Source organism: Ictalurus furcatus, chromosome 26 (genome assembly GCF_023375685.1).
Source record: "Ictalurus furcatus strain D&B chromosome 26, Billie_1.0, whole genome shotgun sequence".
Classification (NCBI taxonomy): domain Eukaryota; kingdom Metazoa; phylum Chordata; class Actinopteri; order Siluriformes; family Ictaluridae; genus Ictalurus; species Ictalurus furcatus.
The window spans coordinates 17423426-17445063 of record NC_071280.1 but is presented as its reverse complement, the minus strand read 5'-3'; the positions used below and the strand labels follow the sequence as shown (position 1 = coordinate 17445063).

At 43.8% G+C, this 21638-nt stretch overlaps 2 protein-coding genes across 2 annotated transcripts; both read left to right on the top strand.

Moving 5' to 3' along the window:
- The first annotated feature begins 1369 nt into the window (after window positions 1-1369).
- Window positions 1370-6169, top strand: acta1a (actin alpha 1, skeletal muscle a). Its single transcript, XM_053616096.1, has 7 exons — window positions 1370-1606; window positions 3254-3395; window positions 3888-4212; window positions 4512-4673; window positions 4769-4960; window positions 5045-5226; window positions 5495-6169. The coding sequence occupies exons 2-7, from the start codon at window positions 3267-3269 to the stop codon at window positions 5636-5638; spliced, it is 1134 nt and encodes a 377-aa protein (XP_053472071.1). The 5' UTR covers window positions 1370-1606; window positions 3254-3266; the 3' UTR covers window positions 5639-6169.
- Window positions 6170-7298: 1129 nt separating this feature from the next.
- ccsapa (centriole, cilia and spindle-associated protein a) lies at window positions 7299-11776 on the top strand. The gene is made up of 3 exons (XM_053616099.1): window positions 7299-7983; window positions 9087-9385; window positions 11404-11776. Exons 1-3 carry the CDS (start codon window positions 7650-7652, stop codon window positions 11578-11580), a joined length of 810 nt encoding a protein of 269 aa, XP_053472074.1. The 5' UTR covers window positions 7299-7649; the 3' UTR covers window positions 11581-11776.
- Window positions 11777-21638: the final 9862 nt, after the last annotated feature.

Below are 21638 nucleotides of genomic sequence, written 5' to 3'. Positions count from 1 at the left end.
TGAACCACTACTATAGATATGAAACGCAGAGCATGACATAATTCTGTGTACTGATAAGAAGCAGTTTGAGGCAGTTCAAACAGTTTTAGGATCTTGGAAGATGTTTAGACGAACCTTGAACAGAAGAACATGTTTGTGTCTCTGTAAGCAGATAAACATTCTGTACTGATCTCAGTGACATGACATGGCCTTCTCAGGCGTTATCCTCAGATGAACATGAACAAACTTATTACAAAGTAAAAATGAGTAATTTCCCTCACATTTCCTCCATTTTATCATTACAAAATGTGATAACTAAAATTCACACAGAAATGACTATGCTGTGAGTACATCAGAACTTTAGAATCCTTTCACGGTTCAACTGGATTAAACATAAAACAGACATAAAGAAGGCGCTAAGGCTGTTTTTGTGGATATAAAGTATCCTGTCGTCAAGCAAGCTCATTTTAGGGTGAAATGAGAGTCGTCATGGTCAAAGGAATATTTACAGTAGATGTGAAATGGAGGTCAGCAGGTCGTCATCGTCAGTGTCGCTGGGAGAATCTGATACCCAGTCAGGTTTAGGATACGAGTCAGGTTGGTCATCATAGGGATCGTACTCAGTCTTTGTCAACATCAGCGTTTGGTCATTAGTGATTTCAACGAGCGTGAGAGACTGTTCCGAACGAGAGGAACAATACAAGGCAAGATGAGCAAGACGAGAAGAATTATTGCACCTATTGATAGACAGACGGTTAACATCCACGAGCCCCATCCCCCGACTACTGAGTTCAGCCAATCAAACCCCGTCTCGCTAGTCTGCGGAGGGTTGCGTATCGCAGACCGCATGTGTTCAATGATAGAACAATCATTATGTGTCTGCGTGACGCGGGGACGTGTGACGTTGTGTGGGTAGCACTGTTTAGTCTTCTGATGAAAGGCGATACAGAACGGTTTACAGACGCGGCCAATATCTTGGCATACGGGCTTTTAACTACTGACTGTCGTCCAATCTGCAGCAACAGTCTACTAAAGAACTTTGCGGGCTTATGTGGGACTTATAGAAATCACGTCGCCTTAGGCACTTAGTCCCGTCACCACGATCAGCTAAATACCAAATTTGGGTAAAAGTGTGTGGGTCATGCAATGACTTCAATTCTACAATGACTTCATAAAATTCTAATTCTAATTCTAAAATCTTGACTCCCTTCCACACAGACAGCAATACACCATGACTTCATAAAATTCTAATTCTAAATTCTGAAATCTTGACTCCCTTCGGCAGAGACAGCAATACATGATGACTTCATAAAATTCTAATTCTAAACTCTGAAATCTTGACTCCCTTCGGCAGAGACAGCAATACATGATGACTTCATAAAATTCTAATTCTAAACTCTGAAATCTTGATGATTCCTACCAGTCAGTGGTAAGGCTGCATCTTTCGCTCTGCATAACAAAGGGAAAACCGCCTGCGTGTTAACACGGTCTTCAGGGTGAAACTTTTCTACGTGCCTCCTCCGGTTTTCTTGTTGTCCAGAAAAGCTGAAAAGACTCGCGCAGTCCAGACAGGAGACGCCAAATTGTCGTGGAAATTAGACAACACTCGCAGACTCGTCCTCTGAAGGTAAAAAGGTTTATTACAGAAAGACGGTTAATACAGGATAGAATAAAGCAGGAGAGAATAATGAGAGCGCTCTGAAGTGCTTGTGCTGAACCACTACTATAGATATGAAACGCAGAGCATGACATAATTCTGTGTACTGATAAGAAGCGCTTTGAGGCAGTTCAAACAGGATTTGTTTTAGGATCTTGGAAGATGTTTAGACGAACCTCGAACAGAAGAACATGTTTGTGTTTCTGTAAGCAGATAATTCTGTATGGATCTCAGTGACATCACATGGCCTTCTTAGGCGTTATCCTCAGATGAACATGAACAAACTTATTACAAAGTAAAAATGAGTAATTTCCCTCACACAACGTAGAACCTGAGTCCTGCTGTATGTGTGAAACCACACCACCTTCTCTACACGGTGTGCGGTCTCGGGAGATTTGCAGAATTGTTCAGTCATGTGCACTCCACCGATTCCCTGCAGTACAGACGATGCTGAGTGCCGCCCCTTCACTTATACACACGTAAACTGCTCGTCGTGTCCATTAGCTTCTTTGCTTGCATCCCATTGGCTCTACTAACTGCCGTGATGAACACGTGTAATCGTAAATAGAATTACGATGAGAAAAAGTCAAATCGTTCAAACCCAACCTTTCACGCGTGTGCTTGATTATGAATGAAGTGACGATGATGCCTTACTGAGCACCTTCTTGTTTCCACATTTCAAAAAACATAACAGGAGGAGAATTTTTTTTTTTTATGAACTAAAATATATGCACTTTTAATGTAGTCCCAGTAGGCGTAGGTTAGAATACACACTTCCTGGGTTCATGGATTATCCCTCTGAGGGAACGGAAATCCTTACGGTTTCTATGCAGAACCCTACAGCACAGTGTTTCCCTAATTTTACGTCACTGTAAGTCATGGGTCATATACGTTGGCTTTTTGTCTAGAAAATATCAGTACTCGTGTCCGGTGTTTGGATCAAAGACATTTAAGGTGTGATGTCCAGAGCCACCTTCTCATTTAGTCTCTTGTCCTTAACCAAAGTTGGCCTCCATTGATCAGGTCATGGACACTTCCCAAACATGGCACACCAGACCCCCGACTCGTCTATGCACGGTTACAGCCCACCACACACACTCTCACACACACACTTGGAATCCAGGCGCTTGGTGCGAAGACCCCAAATATGGGCGCGGGGATTCCTACGGGATACACGCACATTCCTGACGGCTAGAGGCGGGAGGACGGAGGAGCGCCGGCTTTCTGTCTCTAGCTGGAACTTTAGAGTCCAAGGCGCCCTCGAGCTTCATTTTACAGCGGGACCGAGCACCAGCTCAGCCAATCAGACGGACTTCTCCAAAGCTGCACTTCGGGACTGGATCATAATTATATTTCTTTAGGGAAATGAAAAGGACTCTAGGGGGACCTTTTGTCGCCTATAGATCTAGACTATACGTCTCTTATAAACTCTGGAGAGAAGGCAGTCTGTGCAAGCATGTGTGGACCAAAAAACAAACATAAAATAAAATAAAACGCACACAAAAAACAACAACTAAAAGTACTATTTTGGTTACTGAGGTTAAGGTTAGGTTTAGGTGTATTGTGTGTGTGTGTGTGTGTGTGTGTTTCATTCCTCATCGTGTGCTTCTATTTCAGGAACCCATTCAACATGTGGTACGACGAAGAGACCACCGCCCTGGTGTGCGATAACGGTTCCGGCGTGGTGAAGGCTGGTTTCGCCGGAGATGACGCCCCCAGAGCCGTCTTCCCGTCCATCGTCGGTTGCCCTCGTCACCAGGTAGGTCCTGGGATGCTATACATTTCCGCACTCACCGTAGACATCATTTCCGGCTCCACCTGGTGGCCGTTTGGAGCCAGTTCCACTATTTCCTCCTGTAGTGGATCTAGAGGTGTCCGACAACGTCGACAAGCAGCTTAAAATACTGTAAAAAAAAAAAAAAAAAATTGTAATAGACATTTTGTACGAAACAATGAAACGAAAACAATATAAAGCTGTCAAATAATGTATCGTGATACCCATACCATAGCACTCACCTCAGACTATGAATGATAAAACATAATTAGAGCTAGCGTCGCTAATGCTAACTTTCTTTTCCTGTGGTTTTGTTCACTACAGCCACAAATATATCTGCTCTTTTCAAACTGTGTAGCAGCTTTAATTAGTAGTTTCTGTATTGCTTAAATATCTGCAAGAGATTTAGATATATAGCAAGATCTGTCGATGAGTACAGATGCATTACATCTGATTGTATTTCTTGTCTCTTTCCAGGGTGTCATGGTCGGTATGGGTCAGAAAGACTGCTATGTTGGAGATGAGGCCCAGAGCAAGAGAGGTATCCTGACTCTGAAGTACCCCATCGAGCACGGCATCATCACCAACTGGGATGATATGGAGAATATATGGCACCACACCTTCTACAACGAGCTGCGTGTGGCCCCTGAGGAACACCCCATCCTGCTCACAGAGGCGCCCCTGAACCCCAAGGCCAACCGTGAGAAGATGACCCAGATCATGTTTGAGACCTTCAACGTTCCCGCCATGTACGTGGCCATCCAGGCCGTGCTGTCCCTGTACGCCTCCGGCCGTACCACCGGTAAGTATCATAACCACCATCGGTTTATGATTCGCTTGCATGAACATCATTTTCTAAAGTTTTCATGTTCATTAAATATTAAGTCATTTCTCCCTTGAACCAGAAAAGAATAAGAACAACAGATGTGTTCGGATGGATTTCGGTTTGGGGGGAAATCAAAGTTTGTCAGTTTTCCTTGCACTTTACTTTGTAGGGAGCAGAGGGCGCCAGAGGGTGCTAAAATTATAAACCACTCCTTTAAAATGAGTCATTTTATATATATATATATATATATATGTGTGTGTGTTGACCCTGTTCAGGTATTGTGCTGGACTCTGGTGATGGTGTGACACACAATGTGCCCATATATGAGGGTTACGCCTTGCCCCACGCCATCATGCGTCTGGATCTGGCTGGTCGTGATCTGACTGACTACCTGATGAAGATCCTGACTGAGCGTGGCTATACTTTCGTCACCACTGGTGTGTGTCTCATCCGATCGCTCGTTAAATGGCATTTCTGGGTGCGGCCCTAAAAGTGAGATGTTTAAAAAAATTCAATATGTGGTTCCTTCCAGCCGAGCGTGAGATTGTGCGTGACATCAAGGAGAAGCTGTGCTATGTCGCCCTGGACTTTGAGAACGAGATGGCCACCGCCGCCTCCTCCACCTCCCTCGAGAAGAGCTACGAGCTTCCCGATGGTCAGGTGATCACCATTGGCAACGAACGTTTCCGCTGCCCAGAGACTCTCTTCCAGCCTTCCTTCATCGGTACGTACCAGAACAAGCTTTTTCAACATCTCTATCTTTCTGGACTTGAAAGCTAAAAGCTGTTTACTCATGCTCCACGTGCAGGCACGGAGTCCGCTGGCATCCATGAGACCGCCTACAACAGCATCATGAAGTGCGACATTGACATCAGGAAGGACCTGTACGCCAACAGCGTCCTGTCTGGCGGCACCACCATGTACCCCGGGATCGCTGATCGTATGCAGAAGGAGATCACTGCCCTGGCCCCCAGCACAATGAAGATCAAGGTACGTTCTTCTCTAGGTTTTTTAATCAACCACAGTTCTATCAATCATCATATCAGATGTAGTCAACAAAAATTCGTGAAATTCCTTGCTTACAAAGGTCCGGATAAGAGACTAGCATGACCGAACAGCGATGAACTATGAGTTCACGGCGATGAATACGACACATCGATTTAACTAGTGTGGTTGCCACATACACAGATGAGACACCTGTTCTAATCCACTCGTCTAGAAACATTCCGACTCATTTTGTTTCCCCTCCTCTGTCCAGATCATCGCTCTCCCTGAGCGTAAGTACTCCGTTTGGATCGGTGGCTCCATCCTGGCTTCCCTGTCTACCTTCCAGCAGATGTGGATCAGCAAGCAGGACTACGACGAGGCCGGTCCCACCATCGTCCACCGCAAGTGCTTCTAAGTTCTCGGCCTCTACCGGACCAACCTCTCGCTCGGGAACTCGCTCTCACGGGTTTTTGAGCTGTCATTATTTCATAACAGCAGATTCATACCTCCCAGATTACAGACATATCAACACAGGGGGTAAAAACAAGGGATCGTGTACACTCTGTCGTATGGAGATTATTTACTGATGTGAAGGAACCATGTTCTTTTATGTGAATGAACTTTACGTGAAGGAACCACGTTACTGCCGGGAAGAAAAAAAAAGGATTCTGATACCAATCGTCAGCGTCATTAAGCTATGACAGCAGAGTGACACCGACTGGGTTGGATGGGCCACACCAAGGATCGGGCGATCAAACCTTTCATCCTTCAGCAACACAACGCTTCCCTTTTAAACCACTGTACTGTGTATCCGATTGTCTCGAGTCCTTTTCCACTCCTGTCCGTGTTTTTTTTGTTGTTTGTTTTCTTCTTCTTCTTTTCTGCCCGATGATCAACATACCAAAAATGGAAGAAAAAAATAATAAAATATCTCTTTTTTAACATATTTTCGTTCTTGTGGTTGCTTTTTATCCTGCTTGTACTCAGTCGTGCTGTAAATTTGGGTTTGCAGTAGCGGTTAGCACGTTCGCCTCACACCGCCAGGGTCGGGGGTTCGATTCCCACCGTGTCCCTGTGTGTGCGGAGTTCGCATGTTCTCCCCGTGCTGCGGGGGTTTCCTCCGGGTACTCCGGTTTCCTCCTCCAGTCCAAAGACATGCATGGTAGGCTGATTGGCGTGTCTAAAGTGTCCGTAGTGTATGAGTGGGTGTGTGAGTGCGTATGTGAGTGTGCCCTGCGATAGATTGGCACCATGTCCACGGTGTACCCCGCCTCGTTCCCCATGCACCCTGGGATAGGCTCCAGGTTCCCCGGTATAGAAACTGGATGATAATGATAATAGTAATGATATAGTAATGACAATAACTTGCATGTCAACAGAACGTTATCAGAAAATCTAACACGTGTATAAAGGAAACCCCCAAAACTCACTCTTGTAATTAATTGCCTAATTACTGTGTTATCAGAGCTGTTCATTATACAGCCGGTAAGCTGATAATTACATGTAATTACATTCCCAGTTACATGATGCTCATTTAAAAAGCAGTATAATCACCAGTCTTATTATCTTCTTCTGATATGCTTCTCCTCCACTGCATCATCAGGTGGAAACTGAAAGGTGTGCGCGCTCACGCGAGCCTCGCACCAAAAAAAAACATACACGCCAGCGCGCGCTCCCGTACGCGTGCCTCTACTCTCGCGCATGCGCACCGTCAAGCGCACAGGGCGCGACATCCTTCTGCTCTTGCTGGTGCTGATGGGACTGTAAATACTCCCTGACCTGCTTTCTTCCTAACGCAAGAACTTCTCCGAAATCCCGACCTGCTTTCTGCAGGAATGCGCGAGGAACGCGTGAGGATATGACGTGGAGCGGCGTGTTTCCGTTCAGCTCGAATCTCGGAGTTTAAAGAGGCCAGAGAGGTAAGAGCGCAGCTGTTTACCTCCTCAGCACAGGTAGTGCAGACATCCAAACAGCTTCAGCATGTTCTCCACATGTGTTCTCTACAGGTTCTCTACAGGTTCTCCAAATGCGCATGCAAGGATGGACGAGACACCCGTGCACAATTACTAGCTATTAATGAGCAAATAATAAACTAGTCAATTAATTATGCATGCATGAGTACACACAGTGATGGGGAATTATTCATATGTAGGCTATATATATATATATATATGAAATAAACTGTAGTCAGTACGAGAGCAGCAGTAACATGAGCCTATAAACTGCCACTGAGTGTGGAAACTGCGGTGTATGTATTATGTAAGACATAATAAATAAATAATCGGTGAAGCGCGCGCGGGTTCTGCTGCAGAGAAACTGGAACAACGGTGTTGAATTAGATCCTGTTCATCAGTGTCCAGCTCACTTTTACGTTTTACCTCGTCCCCTGTACCTGTGCAAGGTGCCCGGCGTCGATTCCAGCCCGAATGACGAGCCCCAGCAACGCGGCCGCCAAGAAGGTCCGCACTGAGTACATGAAGAAGTTCCGCGAGCCGAAATGGGAGACGTTCTCCAAGTGCTACCAGGACTCGGTGAAGTACAGGCTGAGCCGCCGGGTGATGGAGCAGACGCACCGGCCGCTGTTCGCGGACAGCTGGGACAGCGGGTCGGACTCCAGCGGCAGGTCCAGCCCCGGGGTCAGAGGTGACAGATCGACGGAGTCCTCAAACCCGCACCCGTCCTCCTCCGAGAGCGCAGAGACGCCCAAGGTGAACACGGAACAGGACACGGACACGCCGGGGCAGAACTCACATCCCGTAGGTAGGTTCCTCGATCCCAGCTCGCCTCCTGGAGGGCGAGAGATCTCCACCTAAAAAGTATAGATCCGTTATATCGAAACGGGCGTTGCGTGTTACATAACGTTCTCCTTTACTGTCGATATGACGTGTTATTGTACCGATCTGAGGTCTCCTTGCAGTGACGTGTTAGTTAGTTTAGTTCGATTACACTCTCTTTGCAGCACTGTGCATTGAGTGACTTGGACCGTGGACTGTTGAATAGAATAGAATAAAGTATATGCAGTACAATGTACACTAAACCCAATTCGCAGTATTTAAACAATGCAGTGCAATATACAATGTAACATGCAAGTACAGAATCACGAATTGCGTATTAAGTCAATTAATTAAGAGCCAGAAGAGATAAAAAAAAAAAGCGCCATTAATTAGACAAAGGTCAGAAAAAAAGGAAAAGCCTTGACATTCTGTCCCCCCTCACATCTGAAATGATGGCTACACCCCTTGGAAACCTTTAAAATATATATATATATATATATATATATATATATATATATATATATATATATATTTTTTTTAAAGTTAAGGGACATATACTCACCATCCACTTTATTCGTGCAATTACATCAGCAGAGTGATGTCAAAATCATGTAATGTTCAGATTAAACATCAAGTTTTGACTCACATTATAAAGACATAACGTCCCCTCCGTGATAAGCTGGGTCTCGTAGTTCTTTAAAATTAGCCTTGTGCTCCTTTGGGACTAAAAACCAGTCCTGCAGTTTTGAAGGTGTCCAGGCGTGTGATCCTGCGCTGAACTTTGTCCTGGTTAATGATGGAGGACAGTGGAGCGGTTCCCTGGAGGCATCAAGGATGATTTTTGACGTAAAAAAAAGAAAAAAAAAAGCCTACAGTATGTACGTGCAAGATGAAGGATGGATTTAATACTTTCATTTATAGGATGTACAGTCTATACGTTAGTTTCAGATTCCTTACTTCCTTACTACGGAAATACGACTTCATTTACTATGATCGAAGCAGATTTTCCACGATTTGACTAACTGTATGAATGTGGTCCAACGTCAGTGTGTGAATCTACTCGAAATCTTTTCTTTTTATGAATCTCAGAGAATGGATACCAGCACGTCGCAGCGAACGGGCCGTCTGAGCTCGGAGTGAGACAGAGACACCGGGCTCCTCGGTCTGAACCCGGTGTCCCTCGGCGTGAACTCGACACCGACGAGTCCACCGACTCCACGCTGAGAAAACCGATCCGAGCCAAGAGCCAGCCGCCGGCCAGCGCTGCGGAGAGACCCTCCAACCGGGACAACAGACGCTCGAATATCCGCTACGACTGGACCGAGAGGAGCATGGAGGCCAGGGAGAGGAGGAGGCTCAACATGAAAGGCTCGGCGTCCGCCGGAGAGGTGAGTCACCAAGCCCGAGCGTTCTGATACAGCGTTCGTGACTGTGACCGAACACAAAGCAAGATGACGCTCAGTGTGAGAGAAAAAATGACGACGACGTCGAAGATCACGACGTACAATAGCTTCATATTGTCGCAGCGTAGCAGCGACAACGTACATGAAGCGCTTCACGTGAACTTCGAACAATAACACGTTATCGACGTCCTCACGGGTGTCGCCGCGGTAATGGTAGGGTGATAGGATTGTCTAGACAGACGCCTTTCTGAAGGATAATTACGCTCACTTTGTTCAGGGACGGTTCTTCACTGCCGCTCCCACGCTATAATTGATTGAAGGCCAGTTCAGCTATAATTATCCACATATTGCTGGGACCCTGAATTATCCCTGTGATAATTAAGCATTTAAATGATCTGCACTTTATGGGGGGGGGTGAGCTTGTTCGAAACCCCTAACTTGGACCGGAATCTACTTAGAGGCTGTCTGTAATTTCTTACAGGACCGAGCCAATAAGAAATCAATTCCAGCAGGGATCACCCCGCATGACCTCGATTCTGTTCTCCTATCCCTATCCGTGCATTCCAGGTGAAGTCTTACTTTAAAAAACCTCTGCTCATCGAAGCATCCAGAGATACCAGACGTACTGGATATCACAGCTCTACCGACCGGCCACGCGATTCTAAATTATTCAGGCTGAGCCGAGGTCGAGTCGGGTATCCGACCCGTTCCATTCGCTTAATTAGAACATCGGAAATGCAGCGGGAGCATAAAGAAGTTTCACTTGTTGCTGCAGAAAGTCCTGACTACAGATGCACAGATATGGGAATTCTGGGTCAATGACCAGATCCGGTATTCGCACACGTCTACGATGCCGATGCAGATATACACGGATCTACACGATGTAATGAAATGAAACTATCCACCAGGTGTTACAGATATTCGTTTGTGTAGTAAATTAACACATTTGCAGGGCAAACGTGAAAAAACTAAAAAGTCTACTGACGCACAGCCACATCTGCTGCTTAAATGCACTGGAGCGCCACAGGCTAACGCATCCTTAACCGAATTAACAAGTGTAATAAAAAATTTTAAAACATACAGGCGATATTTTCCTCAAACGTGAGTTTAAACTGTTAGTCGCATACATATTCCAGTCCGATGACGTCATTTATTTTAAAAAGCCAGCTAGCTAACTGTTAGTAAACTAGCTTGGGTTTGGGACACGAGTCACGAGTGGGATTTCAGCATCAAGAGTCTGAATTTGCATCTGGATAGAAAATAATACGGTTAGTGCTGTGGTAGTCTCACGAAGCAGATTTTTTTAAGCCTGGCATGTTGCGTTATTAAAAATGGCCAAGAACTGCCCAGGTCATTTGACAGACATTACAAATGACAGACCACCGACCGTAGCCTGCTAGCGAACACGCGTTAGCGAAAACGCGAGAATATCTCGTTCACTCGCCGCTACAAAGACGTGATGCCGTGATATTTTTTTACAATCCTTCTCCAAAAAGCTCATTTTGTCAGCGTCTGTATTCCCCTTTGACCTGAAGCTTGTGACCAGAAAAGTGAACAAAGGGATATGTGACTTGTGGGCAGGGCTTTTGAGATTAGCATCATATCAATCATCACAAGCAGCCGTCCAAGCAGCAAAACCTTGAAAAAGGATAGTGGTGGCTTAGCGGTTAAGGCTCTGGGTTACTGATTGGAAGGTTGGGGGTTCAAGCCCCAGCACTGTTGGGCCCTTGAGCAAGGCCCTTAACCTTGTCTCCACCAGGGGGTGCTGTATCATGTCTGACCCTGCGCTCTGACTCCAACTTCCTAACATGCTGGGGTATACGAATAAAAGGATTTCACTCCGCTTTAATGTATACGTGACCAATAAAGACTCATTATTAAACCTTTTAACCCGCACATTTTGTGTTGCAGGGGTACCTTACGGCTATGTCCCGGAATGTAAAGTTTGTGAGTTTACATGAAAAAATGTGGTTGTTTTTCTGTTTTTTCTCATTCCCATTCAGATCCACCGGGCCGACGTCGGGGTCCAGACACGGCGCGATTCTGAAAAACACCGGGCCTCGGAGCGTCGGAGAGCGAGGTCGGCCGATCTGGAGAAGTTGCGACGGTCCGAGCTTTCCGCAGCGGGCGATCGCTGGATTACCGAGTACATGCGCTGCTTCTCGGCCAGGCTGAGGTAAAAACCACCAGGATTGAACCTTGATCTAAGATGATCTTCAGATTTTTAATAGAGCGCTTCGTCAACTTTCCAAAAATCTGATGAATGTTACACCAAGTGTATATGACTGACGTGAGAACGGACTTTCTGTTTCAGTTGTTGCACCGAGAATGGCCTGGACCATGCTGAGACCAAAAGACTTCCATTATGCTTATAGCTTGAAACTCAGGACACATAATGGGATATTTTTTTCAGTATGGGTTCTTGTATAATCTTGCGTCTCGACATCAACTCTCACTGCCCAGGTTCCGTTCCGACTCAGAAGAATGTAAGAAAAGAACGGTTCAAATATCCGGAAGAATTCCTGATCCAAACCCTCGCCCCAACCGTGACATCGATGACAATGAAACGAAAGACCTAGGCTGCTTCGTAACAACATCGCTGGTGGACAAATTGATTCCTAAGTGTACGTTTTCCGTTCGTTTATTTTAACGGATCAGTGTAAAAAAAAAAAATTCTGGTTCAGACAGTTAGATGAGAAATGGATACTACAGTCATGGAATTTTAGCTCGTTGGCTACAAGAACCGGTTAGCTAAACTAGCTAGCTTGCAATAACCTCATAAGGTAACGCAGCTTGCTTCCTGTGGCGTGTCGGCTACACAGCACGTCTCAATCTCTCCGTTCACATGTCTTTGCAAGAACAACTCGACAAGGACATTGTTCCAGGAAGTCCATTCTTCGCTGATATTCTTGCGCTCACGCGGTGATTCGTTTCAAGATGACGCGTGGTGACTCTGGTTAGTATAAAATCACGGGTCGCAGGCTCAGATCTCAAACCGGCATCAGGGAACGTTTTAAAGCTTTTTGTTTGCGCAAAAAACGTAAACCTCCAGGTCTTTATTTCCATTCCATTTGAAAATCATGCTAATGGAAGGTAAAGAACAATCAAAAAGGCATGTTTAATGAACATCTTCTGATCATTTTTAAAGAATATGTGACTAACTCTCAGTCTGTACAGGATTTTGTGGGGGGGGATAGGGGTTTGTGATTGTTGCGGCCGAAAATGCTCGATTTTGCGGCGGCTTTTTAAAAAAAAAATTAGCGATGCACTTTGCGAGTTTTTTTTTTTTGGGGCGGAACGCTACTTGAATTAGCGAAATCGCAATCGCACAGAATAGTTTTGCGCGGTCTTTCTCAGCGATGTTTGTTTTAGCTGTACCGATGTTCGACGGACGTGAATCGAAGGGGGCTCTGGCTGCACGCGTCACGTGGCGCATCTCGGCCCAAGTCTGCGGAAAATCTGCGGTAATTTTTTAAAAATTGCGAGCGCCGACCGATATTGCGGAGTTTCCTCGATTCTGCGTTCATTTCCGCCATCGTAAAATCGCGAGATCCTGGAGGGACTGAACAGTGGGTGAATAACGTTTCATTTGCGTCATGCTAATTAGCTTGCGTCCTGTACTAGCCACATTTCCGGGCTAACCAGGAAACATCCACATAGAACATTCCAGCATGAAATAATTTCATTATCAGGATTATTATTATCATAATAATTGAGATTGCTCATGGTTTGCTCAAACGTCTAGTGTGTTCTGTATTATTTGATCATTTGATTGAAGTGAATTTAGAAGATTCGCTGCTAAATATCCATGTGGACCAAAATGAGCTCTTCACCTCTGTTGAGTTTGATATCGTATTGATGTCGTTTCCCCACCGGACAGCTCTCAGAGTCTGGAGCTCTTTCAGCTTAAAGTTCTTGAATGCGATCTAACTGTTTTGAATGACTGCTGTCGTTTGTGTCGCGAGTTTTACGCACCAGCGTGGTGAGTTTGTTGCTGTGTTGTAGTGTCGAGTTGAACTGAATTGTGGAAAGAAACACATAAAGACTTGAAATATATGTTTTTAAATAGATCAGATGTGTGCTGTGTGACAATCCACGGTTGTATCAGGGCGTAGCCAGGATAGTGCAAGGGGTGGGTGTGTTTTTTGTTGTTGTTGTTGTTGTTGTTGTTGCTCCAAATAGTGTACCATCTTATTACTAATACGAGTTTTGTACACTAGTTCATAGTCTACCGATCGAGCGATCAGGCTAGTAGTGTTACTATTAAGCGTACGTCAAACAGATTTCCAGAAGGAGATGTTTGCAAATGACGGCCGCCGTAAATGCCAGTAAATTCTACTTAGTTAACTAAGTACCACAATGGATTGTTGGTAGTAACGTTAATTTAGTTAACATACACTGTTAGCAAGCTGACTATAAGTCAACAGCTGATCCACGGATCCAGAATGGCCTGAAAACTGTAGCTGAAATAGCCCCACCTATATAGGCCAACCATTTTTGTTAAGTAAAGCTAACCACTCGAGCTTCTTTTTTCTTTGTTCAGTTACTCAGTAGAGTAAAGTACAGTTAAAGCCGTCCGAATTCGGCACAAAATGATAAATATTTCTTACGTTAAAAAAAAAAAATAACGCCACGGTAGAAACTTCATTGCTGTACTGTCTGGCATTTCTTTCTTTTTCTTTTTTTGTCCTTTTTTTTTTTTGTTGGGCCTCCCCACATCCCCGCTGCACGGCTACGCTCCGGTAAATGGACTTTCGTTCCATCACAGATTCGTTATGGTGAAATCGTATTTATATCCGTACGTGTGAATGTGTTCACCTCACGCTGGACCGCGTGCAGTGTCAGTGAGGTATCGTTGCCGACGGGCCGTTGAATCGTTAGGAAATAACGCACACCCCGAGGTGGTAACGCGGCCGTCGTACCTCGGGTGCGCGTTATTTCCTAACAGTTCAACAGACCGGAGTTTATTATTCCGCTTATACCACAGTTACCACACCTCAAGACCATATTGTTCAGATGGCTTCATTTCAAGCCACCTGAGCTATTGATATGCAGTTATTAGAGACGGAGAGAGAGAGAGAGAGAGAGAGGGAGAAATTGTTTTTTTTTTCCCCGTTTCATGCTGATAAATAAATAAATAAATAACTAGCGATAAGCCTACATGTTCACAGGGTTTTTTGTTTTTTTAATTACTTTATTTATTATTTTATTGCTCTCTTGCACTCTCTCTTTCTGTTTTCTCTCTCTCTCTCTCTCTCTAAGTCTCTCTTAATAACTGCATATCAATGGCTCAAGCCTCCGCTCTGACTTTTCCCTCATTTCAGTTCACTTGGCGAAGTGATACGGAACTGTAACGCGGTCAAGACCTGACTGGGACTACTTTTGCTGTGCATTCACTTAAAAAAAAAAAAAAAAAACAATCACGCACCTCAGAACGTCTGTCAGCCAATCAGAATCGAGAATTCGACAGTGCTGCGGTATGAGATGAAGCGATCACCAGCCACAATGGAAACGAATATGCAGCAATATTGCCATAAAGAGCTCATTAGTTCACTGTCGCTTACTCACTCATTTACACTCTCATGTGTCCGAGAAGTGGGGCAATGATCACGAAGCTTTCGGTAGACCAACAGCAACAACATACACAGCAGTAGGGGTGGGCGATATGACAAAAGCATCGATATCACGATACTCGAATACATTCCTACGATAAACGTATACATACTAACTAAATATATACAAACTAACAGCAAAACTAGCAACAGTGGTGTTGTATCTTTAAAAAATGGCAATAACGAGTCAAAGTTTACTTAACTATAATTAAGTTTAAATTTTTTAAATTAAAAAGATCAAATCAAAATCTCTCGTGGCATAATTTATCATGATATCGATATTATGTTAGTATTGCCCATCCCTACACAGCAGACTAATTAATATACAGCAGGATTTCTCCATCCTTTTCTTTTTTTTTCCTGATGACTGGTTTGTATTTGGAGTTTTTTGAGGTTTGTTTTCTTGTGCTTAAAAAAAAAAAAAGAAAAAAAGATGATTATAAATAATAATAATAATTATGATAAATAAAGCAAATGTAATATTGTACCAGATGATTATATTGAGAATGCTATTTGTAATATGAACGAACTATATTCTCATGATTGACTTGTTTATTTTGCAACGATGTTTACATTTTTAAACATTGTATTTGTGTTAAAAAAAAATCCAAATGAAAGATTCAAAGGTAGATCTATTTTTCGTCTGTGAATAAAGAACTTTGGAGCATTGGCGTTAATAAAATCACGTTCAAGCGACTTCAACTTCATGCTCGTGTTTATTTATTATGTATGTTTAGCATTTTTTTTTAGGGAGATGTGTGGCAACCCAAAACACTTCTGTTGGGGAATATCTGTGTGGAGGATCTGGCAACCTGTGACATGTATTTCAAGTGCAGCTGTTATGGTTTTTCAGATATTACCTTTCATGTAGTGTGTTATATATGTAGCTGGTTGTGAATGTAAAAAATCAAAGCGCACGACAAACAGAGTTATCGACTCCTAAAAGAAGGAATCGACTCTGAACGGCTGAATCGAGTCGTTAGTGATTCCAGACTTTATTTCCTGTACTAACCTACGTAGGTTTGTAACAAAAAGCCCCGCCTCTGGTCTTCATCGGCTGCTCGCTGACAGACGGAGCTGAGACCCGTTACGGTAGTGGGCGTTTCCTTTTCCAAAACACGCTGACAGCGGTAGACCAATCACAACAGACTGGGACGTCTGACCAATCAGAGCAGAGTATGCTGTCTGAAAGGAGGAGTTTAGAACGAATCCTTTAGAACGGATCATTTAACGAGTCGTTTGTGACACTGTGGAAAACGGTAACGCTGCAGTTTAAATGATGAGCACGTTAAAGTGTCTTTTGACCTCGGATGCGTGTAAATCTATCGTAGGAGACCTTTAAAACAAAATTAGGCACGTTTCAAAACCATAATAGGTGCGCTTTAATTCTCCACTGCTCAACTGTGTTTATTGGGATGTTCATCACAAGACAGCGGATTAGATAATCTTATAATCCGTTAACAGTAGAATGAGTGACAGGAAGTACAAGAATGACTTCAGGTATGTTATAGCAGAAACAACAACAACAACAAAAACTTTGCTAAACAAGTCTACTTAAAGGTTGTTGCATCATTAGCATCTTTATGTAGCAAATCAGGAACTTGACTGATCATGGAACATTAGCAGAGGCAGATTAGGGGTGTTAGTTAGTGCAGCTAGCATGTAGCTGTCTACAGTTTAAATGGATTTCTCAGATATTTAATAAGTTATATTTCTGTTTATGCTGACTTTAACCACTATAGTTTACCTCGCTATAGACCTCGGTTCCTGCAATGTGACTTAACCCTTATGTTAGCTAGCGTATCCTGACTACTGGTTTTGATTACACAGTAAAATACTTAGCGTAAATAAGCTTTTGTTGTTGTTGTTGTTGTTGTTAACTTGGCTTTGGTCTTAATCACGCAATATATTTAGCTTGAAAGTAGCTAACTTGCTAGAAAACCTTATCTAGTTATGACAGTGCTGTGTTTAGGTAGCTGGCTAGCTTAGCTTATTTTCATAGACTGTTATACATGATATAATTCAACCCAGGATTTTAGCTGTATGCTAACCACCACGTCAAGCCTAAGAAATGGGAAGACTAGCATTTTGTCCTCGAATTTATTCTAAACCAGTTTGAAATTTCTCAGATATTTACACGGTCCAACAAACACCGCTGTTACAGAGTCAGTCGTTAGCTGCTAATCATAGCAAAGACAAGATGGCTTCCTTCAGATCTCTGTTTGTGTCCGGAGGCTCAGAAAGAGCTGTAAATTTACACACTGACAGATTTGTGGAGGAAAATTCAGTTGTTAGGAGGCCGAATAGGAGACATGATGAATTCTTTGGCTTCATCTTGACATGAAGGTGAAGGGTCTCGGACCTTTTATCACAGCTGTCAGTGCACACCTGTCACCTGTCTGTCTCTGTGGACAGCTGTCTTTGTCTCTGGATGTGTGTGTGTGTGTGTGTGTGTGTGTGTGTGTGTGTGTGTGTGTTCGACTCAGTGTTCAACATACTTAGTTTTGCTCCCTTTGTTTTGTGTTTGGGTGACTGGCGTTAAAAGTAGTAGTGACTGATCAGCCAAGACATGTTTGCTGTCTGATGTTTGCTTCTTTTTTTTTTTTTTTTAGTTAAAGCTAATGTAGCTAATAAGCTATGAAAGTTTATCTCACCCTAAATCTTCTCCTGTATATATCTGCCTCAAAATGTCTTCAGTAATGCCACGCGCTAATTGGTGTGAAAATTAACCGTTCGGTTGACGTCTTACGCTCTAGGCTTCGAGCTAGCTTCGTTTGGCAGATTAGCCACGTACACTCTTTGTCGCCTGCCGCTGAAATCACAGCTCCATGTCCCACATGTTGCTTCGTCACGTCTTGGTGTGAACGTAAGTTCACCCCAGTTTGGTTCCATTCCACCCCAAGGCCATGCCCTCCTGAAACCTGGAGCTGAAATTCAACTACGGTCACGATAGGACGATATTATAATCCGCACAGATTTCAAAATGACGATACGGACGTTAGCAATGCTGTATGCAGATGTTTAAGTAAATCTTATATTTAACCCGAACTACGTTCGGGTTAAGACGGACATAGTCAGTCCCTCCAGGATTTTGCGATCGCAGAAATGAACGTGAAATCGAGCAAACTCCACGAAATTCGATAGAGCTTGCGATTTTTCGCAATTTCCAGAGATTTGAGCCGAGGCGCGTCACGTGACGGAGTTATCTTCGACTCGCGTGCGCCAAACGTGAGTACAGCTCAAAGGTCTCGTTTACCAACAAACATCACCGCGCAAAACTATTTCGTGCGGTTGCGATTTCGGCAATTCAAGCGCAAAAGCAGAAATAACTCCACAAATTGCATCGCAAATTTTGAAAAAAAAAAAAAAAAAATGCAGCAAAATCAAGCAGTTTTGCAAGCAGTCCTGTACAGACTGAATAGTGTACATGATGTACTGAGCCGTATTAATATTAATCTACAATCATTCACAGGACAGTGCTGTGTGTGTGTGTGTGTGTGTGTGTGTGTGTGTGTGTGTGTCTAAAGGGCCTTGTATAAAACTGACCTCCGAGAGAAAATGCAGAAACACCCCTGCTCTACAAGTGGCTCTTGGCTCAGTCAAGCTGATTTGCGTAGCTACCACTCGATTGGCCATCCGCTGAGTGTACTGAGCTCTGATTGGCTGGAACTGTGTTGCGTGAGGGTGCGGAAACCGATAAGTCAGAGGAACAGCTGCTCTCATCACTTCACTAAAGGAAAGAAAAATCCCTGTGATGGAGAAATGCAAAAACACACGCTTCATACACAGCTACACTAAGAACACTGTGTATCTTCTGAAAAACCTGAATCTGGAATCGGACACATTTACTGTAGGATTATTATTTATTAGACTTCAGGACACTTCTAAGTTCCTTTTGTATGTACGCCTATGATGAGATCGAGTAAAAGAAGTCCAAAAGGAAAGAAAGAAAGAACTAATAATAATAGAAATCATTTATAAAGAGTCAAGAAAAAATATTGGCACCCTTCAAAAGTATAGAAGGAAAAAAAAAACAGACTATAACTCATAAAGATTGATCATTTCTCCTCAAACATTTGGAGGACTCATTCACTCACTCACCTTCCCTCCAACAAAATGTATTTTTAATCTTATGTATTAATTGTTTCTCGTTTCCGTTCAAGGTGCCAATAATTCTGGAGTTGACCGTGTATGTGTAGAGCGAGAAATAGAAAGCAGACCGCTGCTAATATTCTCATAGGGACTTGTTTTTAAATGATAGTTATAGTGTTTTTCTCTCAAAAACATGAAGCGTGTTAAAAATAAAGAAAGAAAGAAAGAAAGAAAAGAAAAACGAGTTGTCGAGCTGCTCTCGGTGTGCAGAAGTTCTGTTGTTGCCTTTTGACCAACGTTATGTTTCTCTGGGTTATAAATTCCCTCGATCGTCCATCACCCGCACAAAAGAGACAGATGGTGCTCGAAGCATAAAGTAACACTCGTTGCATCTGTTGTTATTTGTTTTACGTCGTCATTTTTGTTCATTTGTGTAAAGGGTGCCAATAATTCTTGAGCTGACTGTACATGGATTGTTGGGTTCCATCGGCGAGGAGGTCAGAACGCACACAGCTGCTGATGGATTAAACCCCTGGATTACGGAGAGCTGGAGAAGCACAGCCGTCCAGCTGTTCACCACACGCTGAACACACGCCACCACTGTTTTCATTATGCTAATCCCTCATGCAGTGTGTGTGTGTGTGATCTACTGCACACTTCATGAGGCTGGTCTGAATGGAGCCACGCTGGCCAGTGGATCTCCACCTGTTCCTCTCAGCCGGGATTCACTGCCACCAGCTGTCGGGCGTTTTAGTGTTTGAACACATTATATTATGTTTCTGAAGCTCGCGTGTCTCCCGGGTTACTGCTGACACTTAAACGTTGTGTGTGTGTGTGCTGATAAATTTCCCATTGACGCAGTGAAGCCATGTTAAACTTCATTCCCGTTCTAGAGTCAGAAACGAAAGGGACTCACGGAATTCCAGAACAATCCCGAGACTTAAATCCGAGAACACGGTAAACGCATGACCGCGTGTGTTTTAGCGGTTGACGTCGTGAACACGCTGCCGCGAAGCGACTGAGAAATTACGGGGGCCGAGCGTACGCTAGCTAATGACCAAGGAACACTATTTAGCTAGCTAGCTAGCGTACAGTAGCTGCTTTGTTTGCGCTTGGAAGTAGTGAAAACAAGACGAAAACTGCAGGAAATATCGACATTTTCCTAAAAATACACTGTTACGCTTAGCATCAGTGGCTAACAACTGAACGTTGAGCTGAACGTATCGGATTCAATCTTGTCAATCCTCAGCCTCTTTCGAACAGCACTCTGTGGCTGAATCTGACACCACGATTTGAGACCCGCGAGAAACCGTGTGTCTAAACAAAAACCCACACGAAGTCATCGGACCCTTGTGATGACATGCTAGCCACTGGCGTCCGTTGTTATTATGCTGCGTGTGGTGTGCTAGTGGACTGTTATGATATAGCCCACGATTGGCTTTGTATCAGTCATGAAGGACCTGATCTCGCACACACACTGGCTGTAAATAAAATACACACCGGTCAGACTGTCAGGAAGCTCAGATGGTTGGTATCTGAGACTCTGTGATCTGTGATGATGATGGTGGTGGTGGTGGTGGTGGTGGAATGTAGTGTCGCGGATAGAGAGGACGACACCGTGCTCTTCTTCTTGCTCTTCTTCTATTTTAGGTTCTCTTGTTATTCCGCAGCTCAGCACATCCCAAACTGGGTCTGGTGTCCCAAAGGCCAAAAATATATACTATATATATACGCAGCGTACAGAGGAACCGTGCTCCTAAAGATCCACCAGCCTGCAGAGCTGAGCTCCAATACGAATCTTAATCTAACACACACACACACACACACTTGATCAGGGACTTCACTGCAGGTGTGCTGGTTGAAATAGTCCATAGTAATACATAGTCTTTAACTGCATATATATATATAAGAGCATGACCAGGGGGAAACAGAATAGTAACAGTATTAGTTTCCTATCTTCATTCATATTTGGAGTTCTGGTAATGAATGGAAAGAGACCCGTATAGCTAGCTGGACCGGTACCTAGGATTTGTATAACCAACTGCTATGAAGAAAACCTGCGTCTGTTGGCGGTTCAATCAAACAACATGTAACATTACCAGTGAAGAACAGGCAGTTCTTCAATTAACAAGTTACATGAGAGAAAATTTGGACTGGCACCAAGAATGGACCGAGATATATCCAGTGCCACACTGACTAACCCATCTGTCGTATTTTCCTGCACTGAGAGAAGAATGAAGAAAAACCCCCACACAAGCCGGTTTACTCCTACATGAATTATAATAAAAACAGGTTTTTACAGCTCCAGGGTCGCCGGTTTGGTTCTGAGTTTTACATTTAGAGCATTTGAGAGACGCCTTTATCCAGCGCAACTTACATGTATCTCATTTATACTGAGCAGTCAAGGGTTAAGGGCCTTGCTCAAGGCACCTGCAGTGGCAGCTTGGCAGTGCTGGGATTTGACGTCACTCTCTTTCCAATCAGAAGTCCAACTTCTTAACCGCTGAGCTGGTTGGTGCTAATGGTGCTAAATT

What these genes read in the sequence shown, in the direction of transcription:
- acta1a (XM_053616096.1), top strand. Translation starts at nt 3,267, where the DNA reads ATGTGGTACGACGAAGAGACCACCGCCCTGGTGTGCGATAACGGTTCC. An exon ending in CTATACTTTCGTCACCACTG is followed by an intron (nt 4,674 to 4,768) that starts GTGTGTGTCTCA and finishes GGTTCCTTCCAG; the next exon opens with CCGAGCGTGAGATTGTGCGT. An exon ending in CCAGCACAATGAAGATCAAG is followed by an intron (nt 5,227 to 5,494) that starts GTACGTTCTTCT and finishes TCCTCTGTCCAG; the next exon opens with ATCATCGCTCTCCCTGAGCG.
- ccsapa (XM_053616099.1), top strand. Translation starts at nt 7,650, where the DNA reads ATGACGAGCCCCAGCAACGCGGCCGCCAAGAAGGTCCGCACTGAGTAC. An exon ending in GCAGAACTCACATCCCGTAG is followed by an intron (nt 7,984 to 9,086) that starts GTAGGTTCCTCG and finishes TATGAATCTCAG; the next exon opens with AGAATGGATACCAGCACGTC. An exon ending in GCTCGGCGTCCGCCGGAGAG is followed by an intron (nt 9,386 to 11,403) that starts GTGAGTCACCAA and finishes ATTCCCATTCAG; the next exon opens with ATCCACCGGGCCGACGTCGG.